At 41.7% G+C, this 25576-nt stretch overlaps 1 protein-coding gene across 1 annotated transcript; it reads left to right on the forward strand.

Moving 5' to 3' along the window:
- The first annotated feature begins 184 nt into the window (after positions 1 to 184).
- On the forward strand, positions 185 to 21990 carry TMED5 (transmembrane p24 trafficking protein 5). Its single transcript, XM_056123616.1, has 4 exons — positions 185 to 674; positions 6776 to 6873; positions 13642 to 13822; positions 18647 to 21990. Exons 1-4 carry the CDS (start codon positions 483 to 485, stop codon positions 18863 to 18865), a joined length of 690 nt encoding a protein of 229 aa, XP_055979591.1. The 5' UTR covers positions 185 to 482; the 3' UTR covers positions 18866 to 21990.
- The last annotated feature ends 3586 nt before the right edge of the window (positions 21991 to 25576 follow it).

Here is a 25576-nt window from a genome sequence, read left to right on the forward strand (position 1 = left end):
GCCCCGCCCCCGCCCCGCCCAGGCCCCGCCCTCTGCGCAGGCTCCTTGGGCGTCCGGGCGGCGGCGCGGGGCCTGCTGGGGAGCGCGGTGCACGGGCGCGTCGGAGCCCGCTCGCCGGGAACTACATTTCCCACAATCGCCGCCACGACGCCCATTGGGTAGGGGAAGCCCTGGGAACCTGCGGCCCGTCGGGCTGGGGAGCGGCCGGAGCTCCCTCCCCGCCCGAGAGCGCTGAGAGGCGGCGAGGAGGGTGCGGAAAGACCCTGCCGGCCCCGCCTTCAGCTCGTAGCCCTCTGAGGCAGGCGTTTCCTCTCAGACGGAGCTCTGGCCGCTGTGCGGCCGTCACCTCGAGTTGCTCGCGGGGTCCTCCCCCTCGCACCACCACCACCACCAGCGCCACGAAGGCGCCCAGAGAGGGGCTAGCGGAGCCGGGACGCCCATTACCCCACGCCACGTGCGCCCCGAGCTCTCCCCCGAGCGGGATGGGCGCCGGGACCTGGCCGCCCCGGCCGGCGCTGCTCCTGAGCGCTCTGGCCGCCGTGCTGCTGCCGCCGGGGGCGGCGGGCTTCGCGCCCTCCCTCGACAGCGACTTCACGTTTACCCTGCCGGCCGGCCTGAAGGAGTGTTTCTACCAGCCGATGCCCCCGAAGGCCTCGCTGGAGATCGAGTACCAAGTGAGTGGCGGGGGCGGGGGCGGGGGGTTGCGGGGCGTGAGGCCGCCTCCCGCCCTCAGCCCAGCTGCAATCCCGTCGTCGCCTCGCGCACCCGCTTCCAAACTTCCTGCGGCCCGCCGGGGTGGTGTGGTGGCGGAGGCGGCGGCCGCCCGGGAGCCCAGCTGGTCCGCGCAGGCGCGGGGAGCGAGGCGGGGGCCGGGGGGCCTCGAGGCCGGCGGGGCCCGAGCCCGGCGCCCCCCGCGGGCCCGCCCGGCGGTGCTCCCGCCCCCGCGGCGTTCCGGCCGGCGCCCACCCCGGATTTCACGATTTCACAACGCGCGGCTGATGCACGTTCTCCTCCGTCATTGGACCAGACGGCGGTCCCGGTGGCGGGCACCCTTTCACCCAGTTCCGAGGTGACCCATCGTCGTCACCGGCGTCGGTCGCCTCCGAGTTTTGGAGTTGTGACTGTGAAATCGCCAGCCAGCCCGATGAGGGGGTAGTGGGGGTGGAGGTGGGGGAATATTTTGAAACGATGCGTTTGCCTTGCCAAGCCATGCATTCATCCATTACTTTCAAATAAATATAAAATCCAGTTGTGGATTCAAGTTTACCTTCTAGGGTTTTAAGCATTATATTGCTCCTCCTCTTTTTTTTTTTTTTTTTTTTGCTGCTCCAATGTACCTGAGCAGTAGTAGAAAGAAATAAAAAGAATATTATTTAGGGAGTTCCCCTCATGGATGTGGTCGATTCTGGGTAGAGAGTAGTTGAGAAGTCTTGTTAGTTCCACTAACTGATTTCGATATTTCCAGGTAGCGTTGCAAAACAAACAACATTGTTGTGATTTATCTTCTAATTATTTTTTTAATGTTACTCTCGGAAAGCCCGGCAAGCTACCGAGAGTATCTCGCCCGCACGGCAGAGCCTGGCAAGCTACCTGTGATGTATTCGATATGCCAAACATAGTAACAACAAAGTCTCCAATGGAGACGTTACTGGGCCCGCTCAAGCAAACGTTACTCATAATGGTGGTGTGTGTTGGGAGCTCACTCCCTGTAAGACTGGGGACTACTCCTGGCTCGGGTGGTGTAGGGATCAAACCCAGGGTAATGCAAAACTTGGGCTCAGCCCCTTCCCCCATCTCTCCGGCCCCTTTATTTATAATTTATTTATTTTTATGGGGCCACACCCATTGGTGCTCAGGGCTGATTCCCGTGCTCAGGACCAAGATAGGAATGCATGATGAAGAACCTCTCAGGAAAGGGGGGAAAAAAACCTTTGAAAATGGTAGTGTGTTTTGGTGGTAGTCTGTATATAATGGACTTCAGCTAAGAATTTGTATTACTCTTTAAGACGCAGTAGTTTGAGGTAGGAATAGAATAAGAGATTTGCCCCAATGGTTAGAATGTGCAGTTATGAATCTTGCCTTGTGTGCATGCTAAACCCTTTGCCTTTATTAGAACTTAAAAAGTTCACAAAAATTTAATAATGGTAGTAAGAGTTTTTTTTTTTTAAAGTTTGTTTTGATTCTTTTTTTTTTTTTGCTCTTTTGGGTCACACCTGGCGATGCACAGGGGTTACTCCTGGCTCTGCACTCAGGAGTTACTCCTGGCGGTGCTCAGGGGACCATATGGGATGCTGGGAATCGAACCCGGGTCAGCCGCGTGCAAGGCAAACACCCTACCCGCTGTGCTATCTCTCCAGCCCCGGTAGTAAGAGTTTTAACCGTGTTTCAAATCGATCACTGATACAGTGTGGAAGATGGATATAAGGAGAGTGAAGTTAGGCAGGAAAACCAAATGGGGGCCAGTGAAAATAGTGGAGATAGGAAAATGATTTGTAAGATCTGGAGATGTACCTGAGCAGTAGAAAGAATGTATATGAGGTCCTGAACTGGATCCCTCAGCATGAAGAAAAAGCTAAAAGAAAAAGAAAGCAATTTGTATTAAAGTGCAGAAGAGTTGAAAGAGCTGCAGCACATGCTGTGCGTGCAGTAGTCCTGGTTGGTTTCATCTTCTAGTACTGCCACTTTCTCAGCACAGAGGAAGTCGCCCTAAGCACCAGCAGGTGTGATGCACCCTCCTCCCACACAAGTTCTCCACTCCCCACCTTTCTCCCCCCCCCCCCCCCCCCCCCGCAAAAAAAAAATTCCAAGTATTTGTGGTGGGGGAGATAGAGTTGTAGGACAGGACTTGCATGCTTTGCATGTTCAGGTCTTGGTTTCCATCCCTCAGCTCTTCGTGTTTCCCCAATCACTGCTGGAGCAACCTCAAGCAGTGAACAGGAATAGCCCCAGAGCACCAATGAGTGTGACCCAAAAGACTACTTGCCTATGAATTAGGGATTAAATTTATTTTATTTACTAATCACAGTATTGTTACTGTGTCTGGCATATCGAATACTCTCGGTAGCTTGCCGGGCTCTCCGAGAGGGGCGGAGGAATCGAACTCAGGTCGGCCATGTTGGCCGCTTGTAAGGCGAACGCCCTACCCGCTGTGCTATCACTCCAGCCCACAGTATTAAGAGCTACATCTCTAGAGATAAAATGCCTACTCCGTCTTAATCAAGCTTGCTAACTCTTGTGATAGATAATTACCTCATAGAATTGATATGAAAATATGAGTTACAGAGGGGTTGAAATGATAGCGCCATCAGGTGTGACCCCCAACCCTTCTCTCCCCGCAAAAATGAATTAATTGGTGTTCATAGACCTTCCTGGCACATAGAAAATACAGTATTTGTTATATTACACATACCTGGATTGATTTAGCTTTTAATTTTCTTTGTGTGTGTGTTTTTGTTTGTTTGTTTTTTGGCCACACTTGGTAGTGCTCAGGGATCACTTGAGGGTACTGGGGTTGTACCCTGGTCTGCTGCCTACCGGACAATGACCTTACCTGTTGTATTATCTCTCTGGCACATGAATTTTAGAAATCTGGGTTTCTAGAATTTTTTCCTTGGGAAGTTCCTAGCTTTTTGTTTGTTTGGGTTGACGTTTTTTAGGTTTTTGGAGGTACACCTAGCATGGCTCAGGAACCATGCTAGAGGTACCATGAGTGACCGGATTTGAACCAGTCTCTCTGCCACACTCAAACTCCAGACAAGCACACCAAAATTTCTGTACTGTCTTAACCCTGTCAGCTGTTATTTCTTTGAATAATAGGCTCTTTCTTCATTTTCTCTCTCAATTATCCATATAGTTTCTCTTCTGATGAAATGAGATAGTTTTTGAAACGCTTCTTCGGTTTTCCTAAATCATCTTCCATTTGAATCATTACTAGAATTTTATCTTCAATTTCATTTATTCTTCTCTCTGCTAAATTGACTCTGCTTATTAGTAGGTTTCCATTTCATTCCTGATGCTTTTCATATCCAGGATCTCTTTTCGCTTGTTTATTAGGGTCACATCCAGCAGTGTTCAGACTTACCCTAGTTCTGTGCTGAGGGATCCTCCTGGCAGGGCTCCGGTGACCATGTAGGTAGGGTGCCTGGGATCAAAGCAGTGACAGTCAGCCTCATGCAAGTTAAGTGCCCTACCCACTGTACTATCACTTTGGCTCCATCTGTCTAGAATTTTTTATAGTTTCCATCTCTGGTCAAGAACTCCCTTTGGCAGCAGTTTTGTTATGTGTGAAACCCAATCATTAACAGTCTTGTAAATTTTTAAAAATGTTTTTAAATTCTTAACATTTTAAAAAAATACTTTAAGAATTCCCTGTGAATTCACTTTACGAATAAACTGTTGTGTGCTCTTGATGTTTCTCTTTTATTTTCATCATGTTATTTTAAATTCATTAGACTCTCCATTTCCCTGTAGTTAAGATTGATTTCTGAAGAATTATCTTTCCCTCTTGCCTTAGGAATCAATCTCTTTTGGCATTTGCCTTGATTTTCCAGTAGGAGGTGCTGTGGTCTTGATTTGTGTTCTTTGTTTTTTGGGCCTTGGGGTTTGAGGAGGTGAAGAATGGGTTTGAGGTGTAGAGTTCCGCCACTATCTGTTCCAGGTTGGGAGATCAGCCTGAGTGTGAAATGCTCAGCTGCCCCCCCTCCCACCCCCCATTCTGTAACGAGACCAGCTCATTCTCTGAGCCCAATCATTGGGCTATCAGATCTTTCTCTAGACCCAGTGTCTGATCTCTTATAACATGAGTTTCTGATGGAGACTGTCTTGCCAGTATTTCCATGGCAGGGGACAGGGGTCTCAGTCTTGCTTGCTGTGCCAGTTTTCCTGCCAAGTTCCTGTGCATGTTTTTTTGTAGCTTGTGGCTCTCGCAGTAGAGAATTCTCAGCTCTGAAATTCCTGGAATGAGGTTTCTGGCTGCCATGCTGAGTGGATCTTTCTTTCCTGAGAAGCTTATTCTGGACTCCAGGCACTTCCTGCATGTGGCATAGAGTTCCCCCTCTGTGGGCCATGATATATGTTCCAAAATTGCTGGCATTGAGTCTAGTCGCTGCACCTAGTTTAAAGAAATTTTTTTTCTCATTACATATTTCTCTTCCCCTTTTCTTTCTGTGGCGGTGACTAGGGCTTGTGCACACTTGGTTGTGGTATTAGAGATCCAAATGAGTCACATTGGACAAGAGTGATCCCTGATTGCAGAGCCAGGACTGGCCCCTGAGCACAATCAAGTGCACATCCTCTTCCCACCACACCCGCAATATAAAATCACCTGTTTCTGTTTAGTTTTTCTTTTTTCTTTCTAAAATTAGAATAACATTAAGATCTAACTTTTAGAGTTTCATGAAAATGGTTTAGTCAGAGAGATATTACAAGGCACATGACTCTAATTGTGAATTGTAGGATGTAATCTTGAATTTTACTGGGTGCTGGGGCCTGACGTTTGGGTTTTCTGCCACAGCCAGTGTTGCTTAGAGAGCGATGTGTCAGGAATCTACATGCTTTGTTTCCTACATGCTTTGCACATACTCTAGCTCTTGGAGCTGTCTCCCTAGCCCTGACAGTACAGTTCAATTCCCAGCTTAACATAAATCCGCCAAGCAACTTCATGAATGATCCCAGGACACAGAGCCAGGAGTAACTCCTGAGCACCACCAGGTGTGGCCAAAAAAACAAAATCTTTAAGTGTCTTAAAATTAAGGAAATGGTCTATTAGGAATAGAGTTTTTATTGGGGAATGGCATTTATTTGTTGAACAGGTCAGTTAGAGTCAGATTATGGAGGCCTTTAATTATAGAGTAGGAATAAACTCAGAAAATTTACCTAAGTAAAAGGAGCACCATTTAATCCCACCCCCCTTTTTTAAAGTCCCATTAGGTGTCACTGGGGAACTATGCTGTGCTACAGTTTGAACCCAGTGCTCCCACATGCAAACCATGCACACTGGCTCTTTAAGCCCTCTCTCTGGCCCCTAAATTCTCTATATTTTCTCCCTACTATATGGGGATTTTCATGAAGGCCGTTTTAGGAAGACTGCTTCAGTACTTACCTGTAAGGCATAAATTTAGGTAATAGGAATTGGGCTAAAAAGTAGGGGTAGGAGTGTAGAGTTTCAAAAATGACTAGAATTACATGATTTTTCCACCCAGCCCTAAAATGAGTTTGATGATTTTCTTTTATTATTTATTTTCACTTTTTGGCTTATGCCCGGCGATGGTCAGGGGTTACTCCTGGCTCTGCACTTAGGGATCACTCCTGGCAGTGCTCGGGGACCCTGTGGGATGCTGGGGATCGAACCTGGGTCAGCCTCATATAAGGCAAACTCCCTACCCACTGTACTATCGCTCCAGCCCTGATGATTTTCTTAACCTAACTCTAGGTTTAGAAAGGAAGTCTGGGGCTGGAGTGATAGCACAGTGGGTAGGGTAGGGCGTTTGTCTTGCACACAGCCGACCCGGGTTCGATTCCCAGCATCCCACATGGTCCCCCAAGCACCGCCAGGAGTAATTCCTGAGTGCAAAGCCAGGAGTAACCCCTGTGCATTGCTGGGTGTGAACAAACAAACCAAAAAAAACCCAGAAAATCTTTTCGTGGTATGATTTACTTTTACTTTCAGAATTTATAATGTACCCTCTTCTGTTCTTTTCCATAGGTGTTAGATGGAGCAGTGATTTACTTTTATTTTCAGAATTTATAATGTACCCTCTTCTGTTCTTTTCCATAGGTTTTAGATGGAGCAGGATTAGATGTTGATTTTCTTCTTGTCTCACCAGAAGGAAGGACTTTAGTTTTTGAACAAAGGAAATCAGATGGCGTGCATACGTAAGTAATCTTTTGAATTCCCAGAAGTATCAGTGTGCCATTTGCAGGGAAAGGTAATTTAGCACTTTTGCTGGGTGTGCGTGTGGGGGGCGCTGACACTTGGTTTTTCTGCCATAGCTAGTGGTGCTTAGAGAGCGATATGTCAGGGATCTAATACAGGTTTCCTGCATGCTTTGCATGTGCTCTAGCTCTTGGAGCTATCTCCCTAGTACAATTACTATTAAAGATTCCATCCATATGAGCATTTTATTTTAAACAGTCTGTTTATCTTACACAAAAGTATTTTGTTAATGTTTTTTTTTTATCCTAAATTTTTTTCTTGGCTTTAAAATTAAATGAGTATTCTGCATGTATTATAGTCACTCTGTAGTATCATTTTAAACTTGCCTTTATGGCTAACAAGGTTTTCCTTGCTTTTTCAGGTATATTTCCTAAAAGTCTTGAGCAACTGGCCAAATCTTTACCCATTATTTTTTCTTTGAAAATAATCCGACATCTTTGTGTTTATGTGAAAATTGTATTTTTACTGAGACCTTACTCTATAGATAATTAGAAAATCTGTAAGCAAAATATCTGACCATATAAAACTATAGAAGTAAAATACTTATTATTACTCTATGAGTTACAGGTTTTCTTAAATCTCACATTCTTTTTTTGTGTTCACCAGTCTTTCCCTGACTAATTATTTTAACACGGCACTTTCTGTATTTCATATTTTTTGGGGGGGGGGGGGAGGTCACACCCGGCATTGCACCATTGCACAGGGGTTTTTCCTGGCTCTACACTCAGGAATCACTCTTGGCAGTGCTCAAGGGACTATATGGGATGCTGGGAATTGAACCTGAGTCGGCCGTGTGCAAGGCAAACGCCCTACCCGCTGTGCTATCGCTCCAGCCCCTGTATTTCATACTGTTGATGTGTTAAAACTAAATTGAGTTTACAGAAGAAAAGAAAGCAGTGTCAAATATCTGCCACAAATTAGGCTTTGCATTTATAAACTTCTAAATTAATCTTTCCAACCTACTGTGAGGTAGATTCTTTGATTCCCCAATTCCCATTTTTCAGACAAGGAATGTTTACAGACAAGGAGACTCAGAGAAGTTAAATAAGTCTGCAGGGATACATATTTATTAAGAGGAGGAGACAGTATGGACCAAAAATTCTTACTTTCTACCATATGATGCTTAGAACATCCCTGGCATTTAAGCACTATGTAAGTACTAGATATTATTATAATTATTGGTCTTTGTTAACCAAAGTACCTATATTTGATACTACTGAGTACTAAATACATATATGAAAGAGGGGAAAACAACTTGTTAGGCATTTCAGTGTACTTTTTATTTATTTATATTTGCTTTTTTGGGTCACACCCGGCAATGCACAGGGATTACTCCTGGCTCTGCACTCAGGAACTACTCCTGGCGGTGCTTGGGGGACCATACGGGATGCTGGGAATTGAACCTAGGTCGACTCTGTACACGACAAACGCCCTACCCGCTGTGCTATCTCTCCAGCCCCTCAGTGTACTTTTTAAAATGGCATTTTGCTTGTATAGAGCCAAGGGGAAATGTTGCATCAGTTATTAAATAAAAATCTTTAATTTTTTTTTTTTTTTTTGGTTGGGGGGTTCAAACTGCGGTGTTCATGGCTTAGTCCTAGCTCTGCACCAGTCAGGAATCACTCCTGGTGGTGCTCAGGTGACATATGAATGCCAGGAACCGAACCTGCGTCACCTGTGTCCAAGGCAAGTTCCCCAATACTATCACTCCGGCCCTAAAGTAGGGCCAGATTATTTATAAAAATTAATTGACTATGCATGGTATTATCTGTATTTTCTCTTTGATATCTATATGACAGGGACAGAGCGATAGCATAGCGGGTATGGCGTTGGCCTTGCATGCCACCGACCCAGGTTTGATTCCTCTGCCCCTCTCGGAGAGCCTGGAAAGCTACCAAGAGTATTCCGGCTGCATGGCAAAGCCTGGCAAGCTAGCCATGACGTATTCGATATGCCAAAAACTGTAACAAGTCTCACAATGGAGATGTTATTGGTGCTCACTAGAGCAAAATGATGAACAATGGGAGGACAGTGACAGTGATCTATATGAAAAGTAAATTTTTAGCTTAATCTTTGAATTTCAGTATAGAAAAAACAATTTCTGACATTTTTTCAGAGTAATAATATGCTGTTCTAGAGAAAAATTAAAATTGACTATTAGGAAAAGGCTTCCTATTGCTTTTTTGCATAGAATTACTATTCATTAAATCATGAGGAGAAAAATAATAATGATTATGACATTTTCTATTTACTGAGCTCTTTCCATATGCAAAGCAACTGTTCTAAGTACTTTACATGTGTTAATTTTTTAAAATTATAATCCTAAAATGCAAATGGTATTATCATTTACTTATGTGGAAAATGCAGTGTAAAGCAGCTTAAGTTCCTCTCGGGTATATGCTAGAAAACGGAAAAATCAGGATTTAAAACCAGGCAATTCAACTGACTCATTCTTAATCACTGAAATAGACTTAAAATCTACTATGTTAGACTTGAACAAATTTTTAACTTTACCAATAACATTTTTGTTTTTGCCACACCTGGCAGTGTAGAGGGCTCACTCTTGGCTCTGCTCAGGGATCACTCCTAGTGGTGCTCAGGAACCATATGGGGTGCCTGGGATTGAACCTGGGTTGGCCACATGCTAGGCAAGCACCCTACACACTGTACTACTGCTCTAGCCCATGTTAGTGTGAAAAGAATGTTAGTTATGACACTGAAATCTTTTTTCCCCTTTAAATTAACTCTTTGAAACAAATACTGCCCTTCCAGATGTAAAATTTAGTAAAAGTGTTTCTAATCAGAGCTGTAGACATATTAAGTAATATCTGTCTAACACTACCTGGAGTGAAGAATCCTACATGAATGCAAAATTTTTCTAGACAGCTGAATTTAAGTCTCAAAAGAAGACTTCACATGGGAGCCAGTAATATCAATAGGAACACAAGGGCGACTTTTTATTTTATATCTTCAAAACTATAGTTTCAAAAAATAAAAAACAAAAAAAAAATTCAGCTTTGCAGTTGATCGATCTGGTGTCTTACAGTCACACTGTCAAGTTTACTGTCATCTAATAGCACTGTTCTTGTACAAGATATTTTGTTTTATTGGTCTTTTTTCAGTTTTTGGGTTATACCAGGTGGTATTCAGGGATAACTATCTGGCTCTATGCTTGGGGAATCAAACCCAGGTCAGCTGTATGCAAGGAAAGTACCCTATCTGCAATGCTATCTCTCCAGCCCTTTTATATTCCTTTTGTATCTTTCATGAAGTATAACTAGGACTGCTTTCATATGCCCACGAAAACCTAATGAGAGAAATTAAATACTAATAAGATTTATTAGGGGCCAGTGATGTAGTATATACTTGCCCTGTAAGGGTCAACCCCAGTTCTGTTCTTGGTACCACATGGTCTCACCAAACACAGAGCCAGTAGTAGTCCACAAGCACCACCAGATGGAACTCAAAAATCCTAAAGAAGGGACTGGAGAGAGTACAATGGATAAGGCGCTTGCCTTACACATGACCAACCTGGTTTTGGTCCCCAGCACCCCTTGAGCTCTACCAGGAGTAATTCCTGAGCACAGAGCCAGGAGTAACCCCAAAGTATTGCCCAAAAACAAAACCAAAAAAATCTCAAAGAAAAAGATTTTGTCATGATTGACTTCGAAGGGTCAAAGTTCCTTTTTCCCCACTCTTGAGCCAGTTTTTACCCATCCCTTATGAAAATGTCATCCTTCTCTACCTTCTCTCCCAGGCACATGCTGAGAATACAGTCCAAGTGAATGCTGTCCTTCTGTCTAATCAGGGTAGACACATTTTGTGGTTCACGGTCACGGTCCTCCCGTTATTCATCGATTTGCTCGAGCGGGCCTAGTAGAATCTCCATCATGAGACTTGTTACTGTGTTTGGCATATTGAATACATCACAGGTAGCTTGCCAGGCATTGCTGTGCGGGCGAGTTACTCTCAGTAGCTTGCTGGGCTCTCCGAGTGGGGCAGAGGAATTGAACCCGGCTCGGCCAGGCTGGCTGCACACAAGGCAAATGCCCTACCGCTGTGCTATCGCTCCTACCCATTTAGTGGTTAAACACTTAAAATAAGGCCATTAAATCAGAAAATGGAAAATAATCCTCAGGAATGCCCACAGCTCTCTATTGTGTTACATAATAATTATGTCGCTTATTTTATATTTTTCCTTTTAAAACTGTTCTCTGGATTTACTAGCATTTGCTTTCTAAAGTTAAATACATCCTCAGAAACACAGGTTTATCATGAGTGAGGAGGTTGCAAAGAAGGGAGCCAGGCCCTGAGCAATATCAATTAACTCTCATCAGAAAACAAATTTTCATCTATGCTTTTAACATGCTATATGGTCATAGGTAAGCATCTTAATCGTTGTGAAACATACTTTGAAGGGGTCATTATGCCTGCTTCCAAATCTGATGGTAAGGATTAAGACAAACAACATAGCAGTGTTCAGGGCTTACTCCTGGCAGTGTTTGGATTGTGTGGGGTGCCAGGGACAGTTGGCCACATGCAAGGACTTTACCCACTGTATGCGATAGCACAGCGAGTAGGGTGTTTGCCTTGCATGCGGCTGACCCGAGTTTGGTTCCTTCACCCCTCTCGGAGAGCCCAGCAAGTTACCAAGAGTATCCCGCCGGCACGCACAGCAAAGCCTGGCAAGCTACCCGTGACGTATTCAATATGCCAAAAACAATAACAGCAAGTCTCACGATGGAGACGTTACTGGGCCTGCTCGAGCAAATTGATGAACAGCAGTGAACAGTGGACTATCTCTTCAGCCCACCCTCTTATTTATATGTGCTAAAATGTAGTCACATTACTAGTAATTGGTAATGCTTAAGTAAAAGTCAGAAATAGGAAAAAACATTAGCGATTGGCTGAATATATTATATTTAGAAGACTGTAGCACTATAGCACTGTCCTCCTGTTGTTCATCGATTTGTTTGAGCTGGCCCAGTAATGTCTCTGTTGCGAGACTTGTTGTTACTGTGTTTGGCATATCCAGTACATCACGGGTAGCTTGCCAGGCTTTGCCGTGCGGGCGAGATACTCTCAGTAGCTTGCCGGGCTCTCCGAGAGGGGAGGAGGAATCAAACCCAGCTTGGCCAGGCTGGCTGCTTGCAAGGCAAATGTCCTACCCATTGTGCTATCGCTCCAGTTCACAATTTTTCTACATATTGGAAAATCACTGCTAAATTAACTCTCCCAGGCCAGTGGTCTTGCATTTGAAGCTAACTTAAAAGATCATAAGGGGTTTTTTTGTTTTGTTTTTTGCTTTTTGGGTCACACCCAGCAATGCGCAGGGGTTACTCCTAGCTCTGCACTCAGGAATTACTCCTGGCAGTGCTTGGGGGACCATATGGGATGCTGGGAATCAAACCCGGGTGGGCCGCATGCAGGACAAATGCCCTACCCGCTGTGCTATCGCTCCAGCCCCAAGTTAAGTTTTAATGGTGAGTGGCATTTATTCAGTTGTGGGAATGCCACTGAATAAAAGCTCTGGTTGTTGATCACTGACACATCCCTAACCTCTATAGATTAGAAATGCATACTTTATTTAGCATAATAGAAACATGAACTTAATTGGTAGAAATAGAAGAGTGAATCTAGAACAATCGATTCACTGGCTTTTAGAAGATAAAATTTTGGGACCAGAGACAGTACAGGAGGTAAGACACTTGCCTTACATATGGCTGTGGTAGCCATGAACCAGGCACCGCATATGGTCCCAAGTAACAGTAGGGGTTATTCCTGAGCACCAAGCCACCAATAGCCTCTGGGCATGATCATAATGTGGCCACAATACCAAGATGAAAGAATTAACCAAAACATTTGAGGATGGTGCATTTGAAGTGTGGGTCCCCCTGAACACTGTAAGGTGTGACACAAAAATCAAGACAATCCATAAAATTGTGGGCTGGGGATGTGGCTCTGTTGGTGAGAGCGAGTCCTTGCAAGTCATTACTTAGCAAGCCTCCACAGCATCAGCACCACAGAACTCACTTCATTAATCCTAATTGAAGGAAGGATTGATAGTCATACTTGTGTCTGAAATGAACACTATGAAATAGTTTAGCATATAATATTGTGACGTATGGAGTGGAGCGACAGAACAGCGGGTAGGGCATTTGCCTTGCACGCAGCCAACATGGCCGACCCAAGTTCGATTCCTCCGCCCCTCTCAGATAGCCTGGGAAGCTACCAAGAGTATCTCGCCCCCACAGCAGAGCCTGGCAAGCTACCCGTGATGTATTTGATATGCCAAACACAGTAACAATAAAGTCTCCAATGGAGATGTTACTGGGCCCGCTCGAGCAAATCGATGAACAACGGGAGGACAGTGACAGTGATTGTGAAGTATCATGGATCTAGGTTAGTACTCTAACCTTTCCCAAAAATTTGATCAAGGTCATTTATTATGGAGACCTGGGATGTGTGACTCAGTGGTAAAGTTCCTGCCCTACATGTGTGAGGCTATAGGTTCGATCACCAATACTATGCAAAAATATTTACCATAATTTCAATTATCAAGTAAATGCCAAGTTGCAAATATTTGACCATTATTTCTAGGTCTTTCTGTCCATAATCATCTTCTGTAAACCATATTATTTATCTTTTGTCTATTCTGTTGATCCCAGAAGTACAGAAACTAAAGGCATGCACTTTTTAAAATGCAGGGTGGAGACTGAAGTTGGTGACTACATGTTTTGTTTTGATAATACATTCAGCACTGTTTCTGAGAAGGTGATTTTCTTTGAATTAATTCTGGATAATATGGGAGAACAAGAGCAAGAAGAGGACTGGAAGAAATTTATTACTGGCACAGACATGTTGGATTTGAAACTGGAAGATATTCTGGTCAGTATGGTTTTTTATTTCATGTTTGAGTTTTTTTCCACCAGAGTTCAGACCCAGAGCCTAACACAGGAAAAATGTGTGTTCTACCATCGAGCTGCATTCTCAGATTGTGATATAACACAATAGTTAATTCTGATAGTTAATGCTGTGAAACATTTACATACTTGTCAACCAGTATATATTTCCATCTTTTCAGTATGGAAACTGTGGCTTATATAGGTTAGATAATGTTTCCATCAAGTAACTAAAAAGAGAAAATTAAAATTTGAATACAGGTTCTTAAATACAAAACTCCCTTGGGATATAATGATCTGTAAAGTATTTGAAAATAACTGTTATTTATAAACAGTTAAATGTATAGACATTTTTCCAAGAGCTTTGGAGGTGGGGGATACCTGCTCGTGCTCAGGAATCACTCCTGGCAGGCTCGGGGACTATATGCGGTGTTGGGGATTGGTCAGCCACATGCAACGCAAGTGCCTTATCTGCAGCCTCAGCCCTGATATTTAGTATATATAAAGAACTGGCTCAAAATGAAAGTGATATGATCCAGATAGAGAGTACTGGGATTAAGACTTATGTCTTGCAGACCTGGATAATCCTCAACACCAGCAAGGCAACCTGGGGAATCCCTGGCATCTGCTCAATACTGCAGGGCCCAAGCAGCACCTCCATCTTTGGGTCCTCAATTGAACTGCTGGCAAGTTGACTGAAAATTGCCAGGAGTGGCCTTAGCACTGCTTGGGAAGGCAAAAAGCCAAAAAGATGAGTGTGATACAATCATACTTGTACAACTATCCATTTATATTTTCCTATTTTTTTAAACTCTTAATCATATTTTAAATATATAGAGGTAGTGATGGGGTGTGCACATATGCATTGCCAAGAATCGAAAAATATGTCCTCCCTATGTGAGGCATGCACTTCATTACTGATAGAGATCCCTATTCCTGTTCAACAAGAATAAAATTATGTAGTTATAAATAATTTCACTGAATTCTCAAGAGATTGACTTTGTTCACAGTTGAACAGAAAATTCAGATTTAATTATAAAGCTCCTAGGCCAGGGATATAGTTCAGTGGTAGAATGCATGCCTTGTGTATATGAGGCCCTCAGACCCCCACCGTCACACACGCATTTTTTTTTTAAATCAAGTATCTTTCTGGAGTCATATCCCGCTCCCCTGCCACACCCTGATTTATGTATGGTAATAAATTTGAGTAACTGTCTATCATATTGAAAAGAACTATTATGGTTGTATTAAATTTTATCTGAATCCTGTATTTTTCTGGATAATATACTCATTACTAGGTTATCACTGCTTAACAGTGACCATGATAAGCTCTGCCCTTCATTATTCTTGGATGTATATCTGAAATTATTTTTCGATTTTATTACTAATTGGTGAGATAGAATCATTTGGTGGTTTGCTATATAATAAACTCGACCAGGTTAACAGACACGAACAATTTAAAGAAGAAAATAAGGGCTGGACAAAATGGGTATAGAGGGGACTTTCCTCAACATAATTAAAGCCATCTACCACAAGCCTACAGCAAGCATCATCCTCAATGGGGAAAAACTGAGAGCCTTCCCTCTAAGATCAGGGACGAGACAAGGATGCCCACTCTCTCCACTAATGTTCAATATAGTACTGGAAGTACTTGCAATAGCGATTAGGCAAGAAAAAGATATTAAGGGCATTCAGGTAGGAAAGGAAGAAATCAAGCTCTCACTATTTGCAGATGATATGATACTATACTTAGAGAACCCAATAACCTCCACCAAAAAACTCCTAGAAACAATAGACTCATATAGTAAAGTTGCAGGCTATAAAATCAATACCCAAAAGTCTATGGCTTTCCTATACACAAACAGTGAGAGAGAAGAAAGTGACATGAAAAAAACAATCCCGTTCACAATTGTGCCCCAGAAAATCAAGTACCTAGGAATCAGCTTAACTAAGGAAGTAAAGGACCTGTACAAAGAAAACTACAAAACGCTACTTCAGGAAATAAAAGAGGACATGAGGAAATGGAAAGATATCCCCTGCTAATAGGTCGGGAGACTTAACATTGTCAAAATGGCAATAGTTCTCAAAGCATTGTATAAATTCAATGCAATCCCTATAAGGATACCCATGACATTCTTCAAAGAAATGGAGCAAACACTCCTGAAATTTATATGGAACAATAAGCCCCCACGAATAGCTAAAGCAATTCTTGGGAAAAAGAAAATGGGAGGAATCAACCTCCCGAACTTCAAACTGTACTACAAAGCAGTAATAATTAAAACAGCATGGTACTGGAACAAAGGCAGAACTGCAGACCAATGGAACAGGGTTGAATACACTAACATCTCCCCTCAATCATATGATCATCTAATCTTTGATAAAGGTGCAAGTAATGTGAAGTGGAGTAAGGAAAGCCTCTTTAACAAATTGTGCTGGCATCACTGGACAGCTACATGCAAAAAACTGGGCTCAGAACTCTGCCTAACACCATGTACAAAAGTAAGATCAAAATGGATTAAAGACCTCAACATCAGACCAGAAACCATAAGGTACATTGAAGACAAAGTTGGCAAAACCCTTCATGACATTGAAGCTAATGGTATCTTCAAAGATGCCATGCCACTGGCCGAGCAAGTGAAAACAGATAGATAAAAGGGACTATCTTAAACTAAGAAGCTTCTGCACCTCCAAAGAAACAGTGACCAAAATACAAAGACAGTCTACAGAATGGGAAAGGAAATTCGCCGAATACACATCTGACAAGGGGTTGATATCCAGGATATACAAAATACTGGTTAAACTCCACAAGAAGAAAACATCCAACCCCGTCCAAAAATGGGGCAATGAAATGAACAGAAACTTTCTCAAAGAAGAAATCTGAATGGCAAAAAAGCACATGAGAAAATGCTCTACATCATTAATCATCAGGGAGATGCAGATCAAAACCACAATGAGATACCATCTCACACCTCAGAGACTGGCCCACATTCAAAAGAACAAAAGCAACCGATGCTGGCGTGGATGTGGCGAGAAAGGGACACTCCTTCACCGTTGGTGGGAATGTCCACTGGTTCAGCCCTTCTGGAAAACAGTATGGACGATTCTCAAAAAATTAGAAATTGAGCTCCCATTTGACCCAGCAATACCACTCCTGGGAATATATCCCAGAGAGGCAAAAATGTATAGTCGAAGTGACATCTGCACTTGTTTGTTCATTGCAGCACTCTTTACAATAGCCAGAAACTGGAAGAAACCTGAGTGCCCAAGAACAGATGACTGGTTAAAGAAACTTTGGTACATCTACACAATGGAGTACTATGTAGCTGTTAGAAAAGATGAAGGCATGAAATTTACATACAAGTGGTACAACATGGAAAGTATCATGCTAAGAGAAATGAGTCAGAAAGAGAGGGATAGGCATAGAAAGATTGCATTCATCTGGGGGATATAAAGTAACAAAATATGAGATTAATACCCAAGAATAGCTGAGATCAGCACCAGGAGGATTACTCCTTAGCTTAGAGGCCAGCCGGGCATTATAGGGAAAAGGGCAGCTCAGATAGAGAAGGGAGCACCAAATAAAGGGTGTTTGGAGGATCCTCCCAGGAGGGGAGATCCTTGTCGAAAGTAGACTATGGACTGAACATGTTTGCCACTCAATGCCTCTTTTGCAGACCACAATACCCAAAAGGAGAGAGAGAACACAAGGGATTGCCCTGCCACAGAGGCAGGGGGAGATGGGGGGATGGGGGTGAGGGAGATAATATCCATGGTGGTGGAAAATGGGCACTGGTGGAGGGATGGGTATCTGATCATTCTATTATCGAAACCCAAGCACAAAAAGTTGTAAATCTACAACTGTACCTCATGGTGTTTCACTAATAAAAAATAAAAAAGAAAATAAGGGCTGGAGCATTAGCATAGCGGATAAGGTATTTGCCTTGCACACGGCCAACCCGGGTTCGATTCCCAGTATCCCATATGGTCCCCCAAGCAACGTCAGGAGTAATTCCTGAGTGCACAGCCAGGAGTAACTATGCATCGCCGGGTGTGACCCAAAAAAGAAAAAAATATTCTAAAACACATTAAGTGTGTAAATACCTAAAAGTTATTATTGGGTATTTTTAAAACTTCGGGGCTAGAGTGATAGTAGTGGTAGGGTCCTTGCCTTGCATATAGCCAATCCAGCCAACCCCAGTATTCCATATGGTCCCCCAAGTCTCGACAGGAGTGACCCTGGAAGGCAGAAAGCCCTAAACACCTAACAAGGTGTGTGACTTGTGCACCAAAAAAAAAAAAAAAAAGACTCCAGACTCCAAAACCTTATTGATCTTCTTAAAGATCAATAAAGAGCTAATAAATATAAAATTCCTAGGGTTTTTCCCAAATACATTTTCAATTCACAGTAGGTTTGCTCCTTTGTTAAATAAACAGTCTGAACGTATCAGAAGAATAAGAAGAACCAAGAACCTTTCAGGTGATTTTTAGGTAATCCAGATCCTTTCTCTTCTTAAAACTTTCATTTGAATATTAAAGTAAGAAAAACATCAGGATACTATAAATCTTTATTTCCTTTTGGCTTCTTGGGACACACCAGGCAATGCTCAGGGGTTACTTCTATCTCTGCACTCAGGAATTACTCTTGGTGTGCTTGGGATCCCTATGAGATGCCTGGGATCGAACCCGGGTTGCCACGTGCAAGGCAAGCAACCTACCCACTGTACCACTGCTCTGGCCTCCATAAATTACTTTTTAAAATTAATTTAAACTATGAACACTGTATTGTTTAAAAATAATTATTTCTCCCCAGGAGTCCATCAACAGTATCAAGTCCAGACTGAGCAAGAGTGGTCATATCCAAACTCTGCTTAGAGCATTTGAAGCTCGTGATCGAAACATACAAGAAAGCAACTTTGACAGAGTCAATTTCTGGTCTTTGGTTAATTTAGTGGTCATGGTGACAGTGTCAGCTATTCAAGTTTATATGCTGAAGAGTCTATTTGAAGATAAAAGGAAAAGTAGGCCTTAAAGAAAAAATATACCATTACAATCAAGATCATTTTTAAGAATGTTTTCAAAACAAGTACAACTTTAATATAAGAAAAATCTTCACTTCTGTGCAAATACTTTTGCTCTATTGGTACTTAAATAAATAATATTTTGTAGAGTATAGGAAGAATGAAATGAGTAACTGCTTGTCCTTAAATTTTGGGAAAAAATTCCAGATGTCATGTATGATGTAAATCAGTAAGATTTGGGCCTAAATGTAAACTATAGCACTGTCCTCCCGTTGTTCATCGAGTTGCTCGAGCGGGCCCAGTAACGTCTTCATGGTGAGACTTGTTGTTACTGTGTTTGGCATATAGAATACGCTTGCCAGGCTTTGCCGTGCAGACAAGGTAAACAGTGTAAACAAATGTAAACAATGTCTTAAAGAAGATTTTTATATGCAAAGTTTCTATATAAACGTGGGCAAATTTTCAGTATATTAAATTATGACTCATCTGAGAATTATGAATTAAAGACAGTGAACTTTTTACATATACATCTCCTATAATGTCAATAGAAACAACTGTGTAGAATTTATGAAATTTTTAATAATCACATTGATCTATTTTAATTATTAGGCATCAGAGAGAGATGATCCCAGGCTGAACACAGCCAGGATTGAGCCTTAACTCAAAGCTAGTAGACCCAAAGCACCACCATGTCTGGCCAACAAAGCAAAAAAAAAAATATTTTTAACTTAAAAATATGGTCATATTTTTTGCCAGTGTTTGTGAAATGATGCTAAAAGGATCTGTGCCTATTGTGTGGCCCCCCTCAAAAACAAAAAAGGAAACAAGAAAATCCATGAGAAATAGGTAAATTTTAGGGTATCTGATCAAAATCAAGTTCACTTAAATGAGTATCTGGAATCTGACTTGATTCATCATAACCCAATTCTAATATAAATCATGAAATTTCCAGCTAATTAGAAGAAACTATACTTGGCTGTGGGTTTTATTTTTCCTACATTTTTTAATTCTCTTTTAAAATGTGTATTCAGGTACATTTTGTAAAATCTAAGAGTTAAGGTTTAGTACTGGCTCTGCATATTTATTACGGTGTTTATCATAAGTTTGATTTTGTAAAATGACCTTCCGGGTCACTTTGACAAATTCAAGTAAAAATTAAAAACTTGAGGCCCAAGTTATGAACATACAGTGTGTATAGTACATAAAGAACCAAAGCAAGGTCACTTTCACACAATGTCCAGTGAAAACAAACCCTTACCTTAGATTCTCATAACTGAGGTTTCCAAAGGTGAGAGTGTGGACAGAATGGGTCAATACAGACAGTGAAGGGATGCAACACTTGGTGTTGGATGTGGTTAACATTATACCCCTAGAAATTAGAACCATTTACATACTTGTACACCAATGAAACCTCAGTAAATAAATTCAATTTAAACAGGTTTTTCAAAACCACTCTGTATTAATAGCTCTATAGAGTATCAGTCTTCCTAGTTTATTGGAGTTTGTGGAGTTTTGCTTCAAGTAATAGTATTTTGCTATTACAAATCGATTTTTTTAGGTTACTGTCAGATGAGTTAGAAACAATCAATTTACAGGGCCAGAGTGATAGTAGAGCGGGTAGGGCATTTCTCTTGCACACGGCCAACCTAGGCTCAATCTCTGGCATCCCATATGGGCCCCTGCTCACCACCAGGAGTGATTCCTGAGTGCAGAGACAGAACTAAAACCTGAGCATAACCAGGTGTTACCCAAAAAGCCAAAAAGAAAAAAAAAAATCAGCTTACAAGTTTGAGTATAAAATTCTGCTAGAATTCTCACTGAGGAATATTATCAAGATAGAATGATTTCATTTCTAATTTATACTCAGAAAGGTTAAAAAAAAAAGGTATTTCCCTCCATCTTATAACCTTGGGAAAACAGGTCAAAACTGAGGTAAATGCCATTATCAGCTACTTTCGTTTGCAGAGAAAATGCTTTTTTTAAACGTTCAGAAAGTAGTCCTTACCTAACGCAGAGAAGCAAACTTACGAGACTCTAATAAAACTGTACAGATAAAAACTACTGCATCTTTTCTATAAACTGTGATTAAAGTATTCTACCTCTTATGACTGGTTACTTCAATTCTGTACTTTGATAACTTACCAAACACTGAATTTGTTGTATCTTCTACGTAATATGATTTGTGCCACGTAACTGAATGACTTTTTTTGAGAAAAATTTAGGAATATTAAGAACCATTTTATTTTTATAAACACAAAATGGGAAGTGAAATTATTTACGCAAACTACCTGTATTAACCAAGAGTAACATTTAAGCTAAGAATTTAATTACTACAGGCATAATATCTGCCCTTTATAATTCAATTTTCAAATTGTGCTAAAATTAAACTCTGGAGAGTTTGTTTGGTCTACACTTTTTAATAATATAAATGCAAAATACTATAATGTTCGAGGCCTACCTAGAGTTTCAGTCCTAAGTATTTGAATTATTGATATTCTTTCATCAATACATAGAGAATAAACTGAAATAACACTGAAGTGTTACAAATAGAAATGTCAATTTGCAAGACATGTTTAACCTTACTCATTGTTGTAAAATTTGATAGTTGAGTACATTAAACTGTATGCCTCTTTCCCCAAATGAAAATTCTTTATTTGAAATCCCAAAATTGCTTTAGCATGTACATTTTTCATTCAATAAACCAGTGTTGCTCTAATTGCTTTACTGCTTGTAGAGGTCAACCATGTTAAACAAGTGTTGAAGACTGAGATATGGCATATAATAAATACTATTAAAAAAATTCCACTTATCTTCCTCTCATTGTTAATCCTGTCTAGTCCTTAAAGTCTTTGTTGACCTCAACTTGGCCAAGCATGTGCTTCCTTTCATTTGAAGATCCGTAATTCACTGTGTATTGTTTCACTTTGCATTGGAGTTCTAGTTTATATGCATACCTTTTCTGTGGCCTAACCATATATTGGGGAAAAAAATTCCTTCAAGCCCCATCATTTGACAAATACTTTATAAAGACTACTTCCCAATCCTCAGATGTTTTTGAGTAGTGATAAGTTTTATAAAAGGAACTGTTTACATCCACTGTCAAATGGGATAATAAACCTAATCTGAAAAAGAAAAATCTAATCTTATTTTGTGTTTTGTGGCCACACTCAGCGATGCTCAGGGCTGGACCACTTCTGAGGAAGTTGGGGACCATGTATCAGACCTGGGTTGGCCATGTGCAAGGCAAGCTCCTTGCCCACTGTACACTGTACTATCACTCCAGCCTTCAAAGAAGTTCTACTTAATTCTCAGTAATACCATTTGCAGGAGAAATGTGAAAGAGTCCAGAACTTCAGACATGCATTTTAGGGACTGGAGAGGTAGGATAACAGGTAAGACATTTGCCCTGCAGGTGGCTAATCCAGGTTCAGTCCCCAGCATCCTGTACAGTTCCCTGGTGGCCAGATGTGATCCCCTCCTCCAAAAAAAATTAAAAACAAAGCATACATTTTAGGGGTCAGAGCGATAGTACAGTGGGTAGGGTGCTTGCTTTATACACAGCTGACCCAAGTCTGATCCTTGGCATCCACATGGTCCCCCTAAGCGCAGAGCCAGGAGTAAGCCTTGAGAACCGCCAGCTGTGGCCCAATTTTAAAAAACATTAAGCTCATAAAAGCATGCTATTTCTAAAGATAATGACATAAGAAACTTGTAGTGATACTTTATAAACATTACTTTATGAAGGTTAATTTTATGTAACTTAGATATGGGCCAACTGTCTCTATGAAAAGCATTTAATAGAGGACTGTGGAGGATAGCTCAAAGGGCTGGAGCAAATATTTTGCATGTAGGAACCCTGGCGGTCTAGATAGTCTCTTAGGAGTGGCACTTGAGCACTATAGCATGTGCCTCCTTCCCCACCAAACAAAAAAAAAATTTAACTGAGCTTCCTTTTAACCCTTAAGCCATGTTTCTGAATTACCCAACCTAGTGTGCTAAGTCACATTATTTTTGTAATGGAAATTACACAGTAATCCTTGGCATCCACACTGTAATTTCCATTAGTCTACCAGCAATAAATTCATGTTACAAATATATTGCTCCATATTTTGTTAATTCTACTCATGACATCTTCAATTTTAGCAGATACAACTGATATATAATATGGTTGACAACACATTTGTCTAGAAAGGAAACCAAGATAAATGTAAATTAAGTCAAAGACAACCCCTTTATAACACGACTTGGGAGGCGGGGTTCTGGGGGTTGAAGGGTCACACCCAGCTATGTTCATGGCTTTTTCTGGCCCCATTAAGCACTTTTTTTTTATGTAGGAGTACTGGTATTTATTCAGCCACTGATTAGCTGATTGAACTGGGCATGAACTCCCATCTTATTTTTTTTTCATAATTTTATTTATTTTTTCCTTATATTTATTTATTGAATCACTGTGGGAAGTTACAAAGCTTTCAGGTTTAAGTCTCAGTCATACAATAATCAAACAAAATCATTAAGCACTTTTAAAGCATAAAGTTGACCAAACGTGATTGCTACTCAATGCCTCTTTTGCAAACCACAGCACCCAAAAGGAAAGAACAAAAGGAAATGCCCCGCCACAGAGGCTAGGGAGCAGGGGATGAGGAGGTGGGAGGGATACTGGGATCATAGGTGGTGGAGAATGGGCACTGGTGGAGGGATGGGTACTCAATCATTGTATAACTGAAACCCAAGCACAAAAATTTTTAAGTCTACAACTGTCCCTCATGGTGCTTCACTAATAAAAATTTAAAAAAAGGTGGGGGGATAAACTTAGTGGTAGCTGGAGCGATAGTATAGCAGGTAGGGTGCTTGCCTTGCATGTGGCCAACCTGGGTTTAATCTCTGGCAGCCCATATGGTACCCTGAGCCCCACCATCAGTGATCCCTGAGCACAAGGCCAGAAGTCACAGCTGGGTGTAACCCCAAAAACAAAGCATAAATTTAGTTTATAAATATTTCCAGTTCTGTTTTAAATCCAGGAATAATTTTTACAACATAGTTTGACCCCCACTGAGACATTTGAAGTTTACCACATAACTGCATTAGTAACTTATGTAACAGATTTATACATTACCCTAACAACTAAGATCACAAACTAAATTAGGCTCATATAAAACATAATAGTTGCTTTATTTGGGTAAAGCAACTTGTATTTCTTTTAGATTAACCTTCAAGGACTGGAGAGACAGTACAACAGAAAAAGCATTTGTCATGCATGCAGCCAAGTCTGGCTTGATTTCCAACACCCCATATATCTATCCCATGAGCCCCTACGGGATTGATCCCTGAGCAGAGTCAGGAGTAAGCCCTGAGCACCACTGGGTGTGGGCCACCATCCCTCCCCCCACAAAGAAAAATAAATAGGGATACTTTCAAGGATGAAAAGCATGCTTTGAATGTGGGAGAACACCCCCCGCCCCACTGCAGCAGCAATACAAATGCAGCTCCTGCTGCACAACCCCTCCCTCCCACCTCCTCACCACCCATCAAGCCAAACTTATCCCACAAAAAATTACATCTTCTCAAGTTTAGTAGTTTAATGGCAACCTATTTCAGTCTTAAGGTGCTAAAATGTTATATTTTAATTTTTATATTCACTTAATACAGAGACTACCAAACTTTTTTGGCCTACTACCCTATCCACAGATACAAAATTACTTAGAATTCATCTTGTAATCTACCTTCTTTATGTGAACAAACAGAAACACCCCTTCAAGGATGATTCCTTCATTAATCCCAAGGTTACTACAGCCTAGTTCCAGTGTAACACTCACTCCCACCCCCGTTACTCAGTTTAGGAAACAGAACCTATGAAGTCATGGGAATTCGTACTGAATGCCAACTCTGGTTGAAATACCATTCTTTCTAGTTACTTAGGTATTAAATGTGTAGCACTGTAGCACTGTCTTCCTGTTGTTCATCGATCTGCTCAAGCAGGCCCAGTAACATCTCCACTATGAGACTTTTGTTACTGTGTTTGGCATACGTCACGGGTAGCTTGCCAGGCTTTGCCTTGCGGGTGAGATACTCTCAGTAGCTTGCTAGGCTCTCTGAGAGGGGCGGAGGAATTGAACCTGGCTCAGCTGGGCCAGCGGCTTGCAAGGCAAACGCCCTACCACTGTGCTATCGCTCGTGTACATGAAATAAAACCATGCCAACATACTATTCTTTAAAATGAAGGCTATTCTTCAAGATAAATAGCAGGAGGTTTACTCCATGGCTTGGAGGCCAGCCGCACACTCTATGGGGAAAGGCAGCTCAGATAGAGAAGGGAGCACCAAATAAAGGGTATTGGAAAGATCCGCCCAAGATGGGAGGTGCATGCTGAAAGTGGACTATAGACCAAACATGACTGCCACTCAATTCCTCATTTGTAGGAGAGAGAGAACAAAAGGGAGTGCCCTGCCACAGAGGCAGGGTGGGATGGGAGGATGGGGAGTGGGAGGGATACTGGGATTAGTGATGGTGGAGATTAGTGATGGTGGAGAATGGGCATTAGTGGAGGGATGGGTACTCAATCATTGTATAACTGAAACCCAAGCACAAAAATTTGTAAGTCTACAACTGTACCTCATGGTGTTTCACTAATAGAAATTTAAAAAAAAAAAAGAAAAAAAGAATAAAAGATCTGTAACTACTAGAAAAAAATGAAGGCTATTCTTAAATAACAAATCCATTACTAA

Source organism: Sorex fumeus, unplaced genomic scaffold (assembly GCF_029834395.1).
Source record: "Sorex fumeus unplaced genomic scaffold, SorFum_2.1 ptg000047l, whole genome shotgun sequence".
Lineage (NCBI taxonomy): Eukaryota > Metazoa > Chordata > Mammalia > Eulipotyphla > Soricidae > Sorex > Sorex fumeus.

What these genes read in the sequence shown, in the direction of transcription:
- TMED5 (XM_056123616.1), top strand. Translation starts at nt 483, where the DNA reads ATGGGCGCCGGGACCTGGCCGCCCCGGCCGGCGCTGCTCCTGAGCGCT. An exon ending in CGCTGGAGATCGAGTACCAA is followed by an intron (nt 675 to 6,775) that starts GTGAGTGGCGGG and finishes TCTTTTCCATAG; the next exon opens with GTTTTAGATGGAGCAGGATT. An exon ending in AAATCAGATGGCGTGCATAC is followed by an intron (nt 6,874 to 13,641) that starts GTAAGTAATCTT and finishes TTTAAAATGCAG; the next exon opens with GGTGGAGACTGAAGTTGGTG.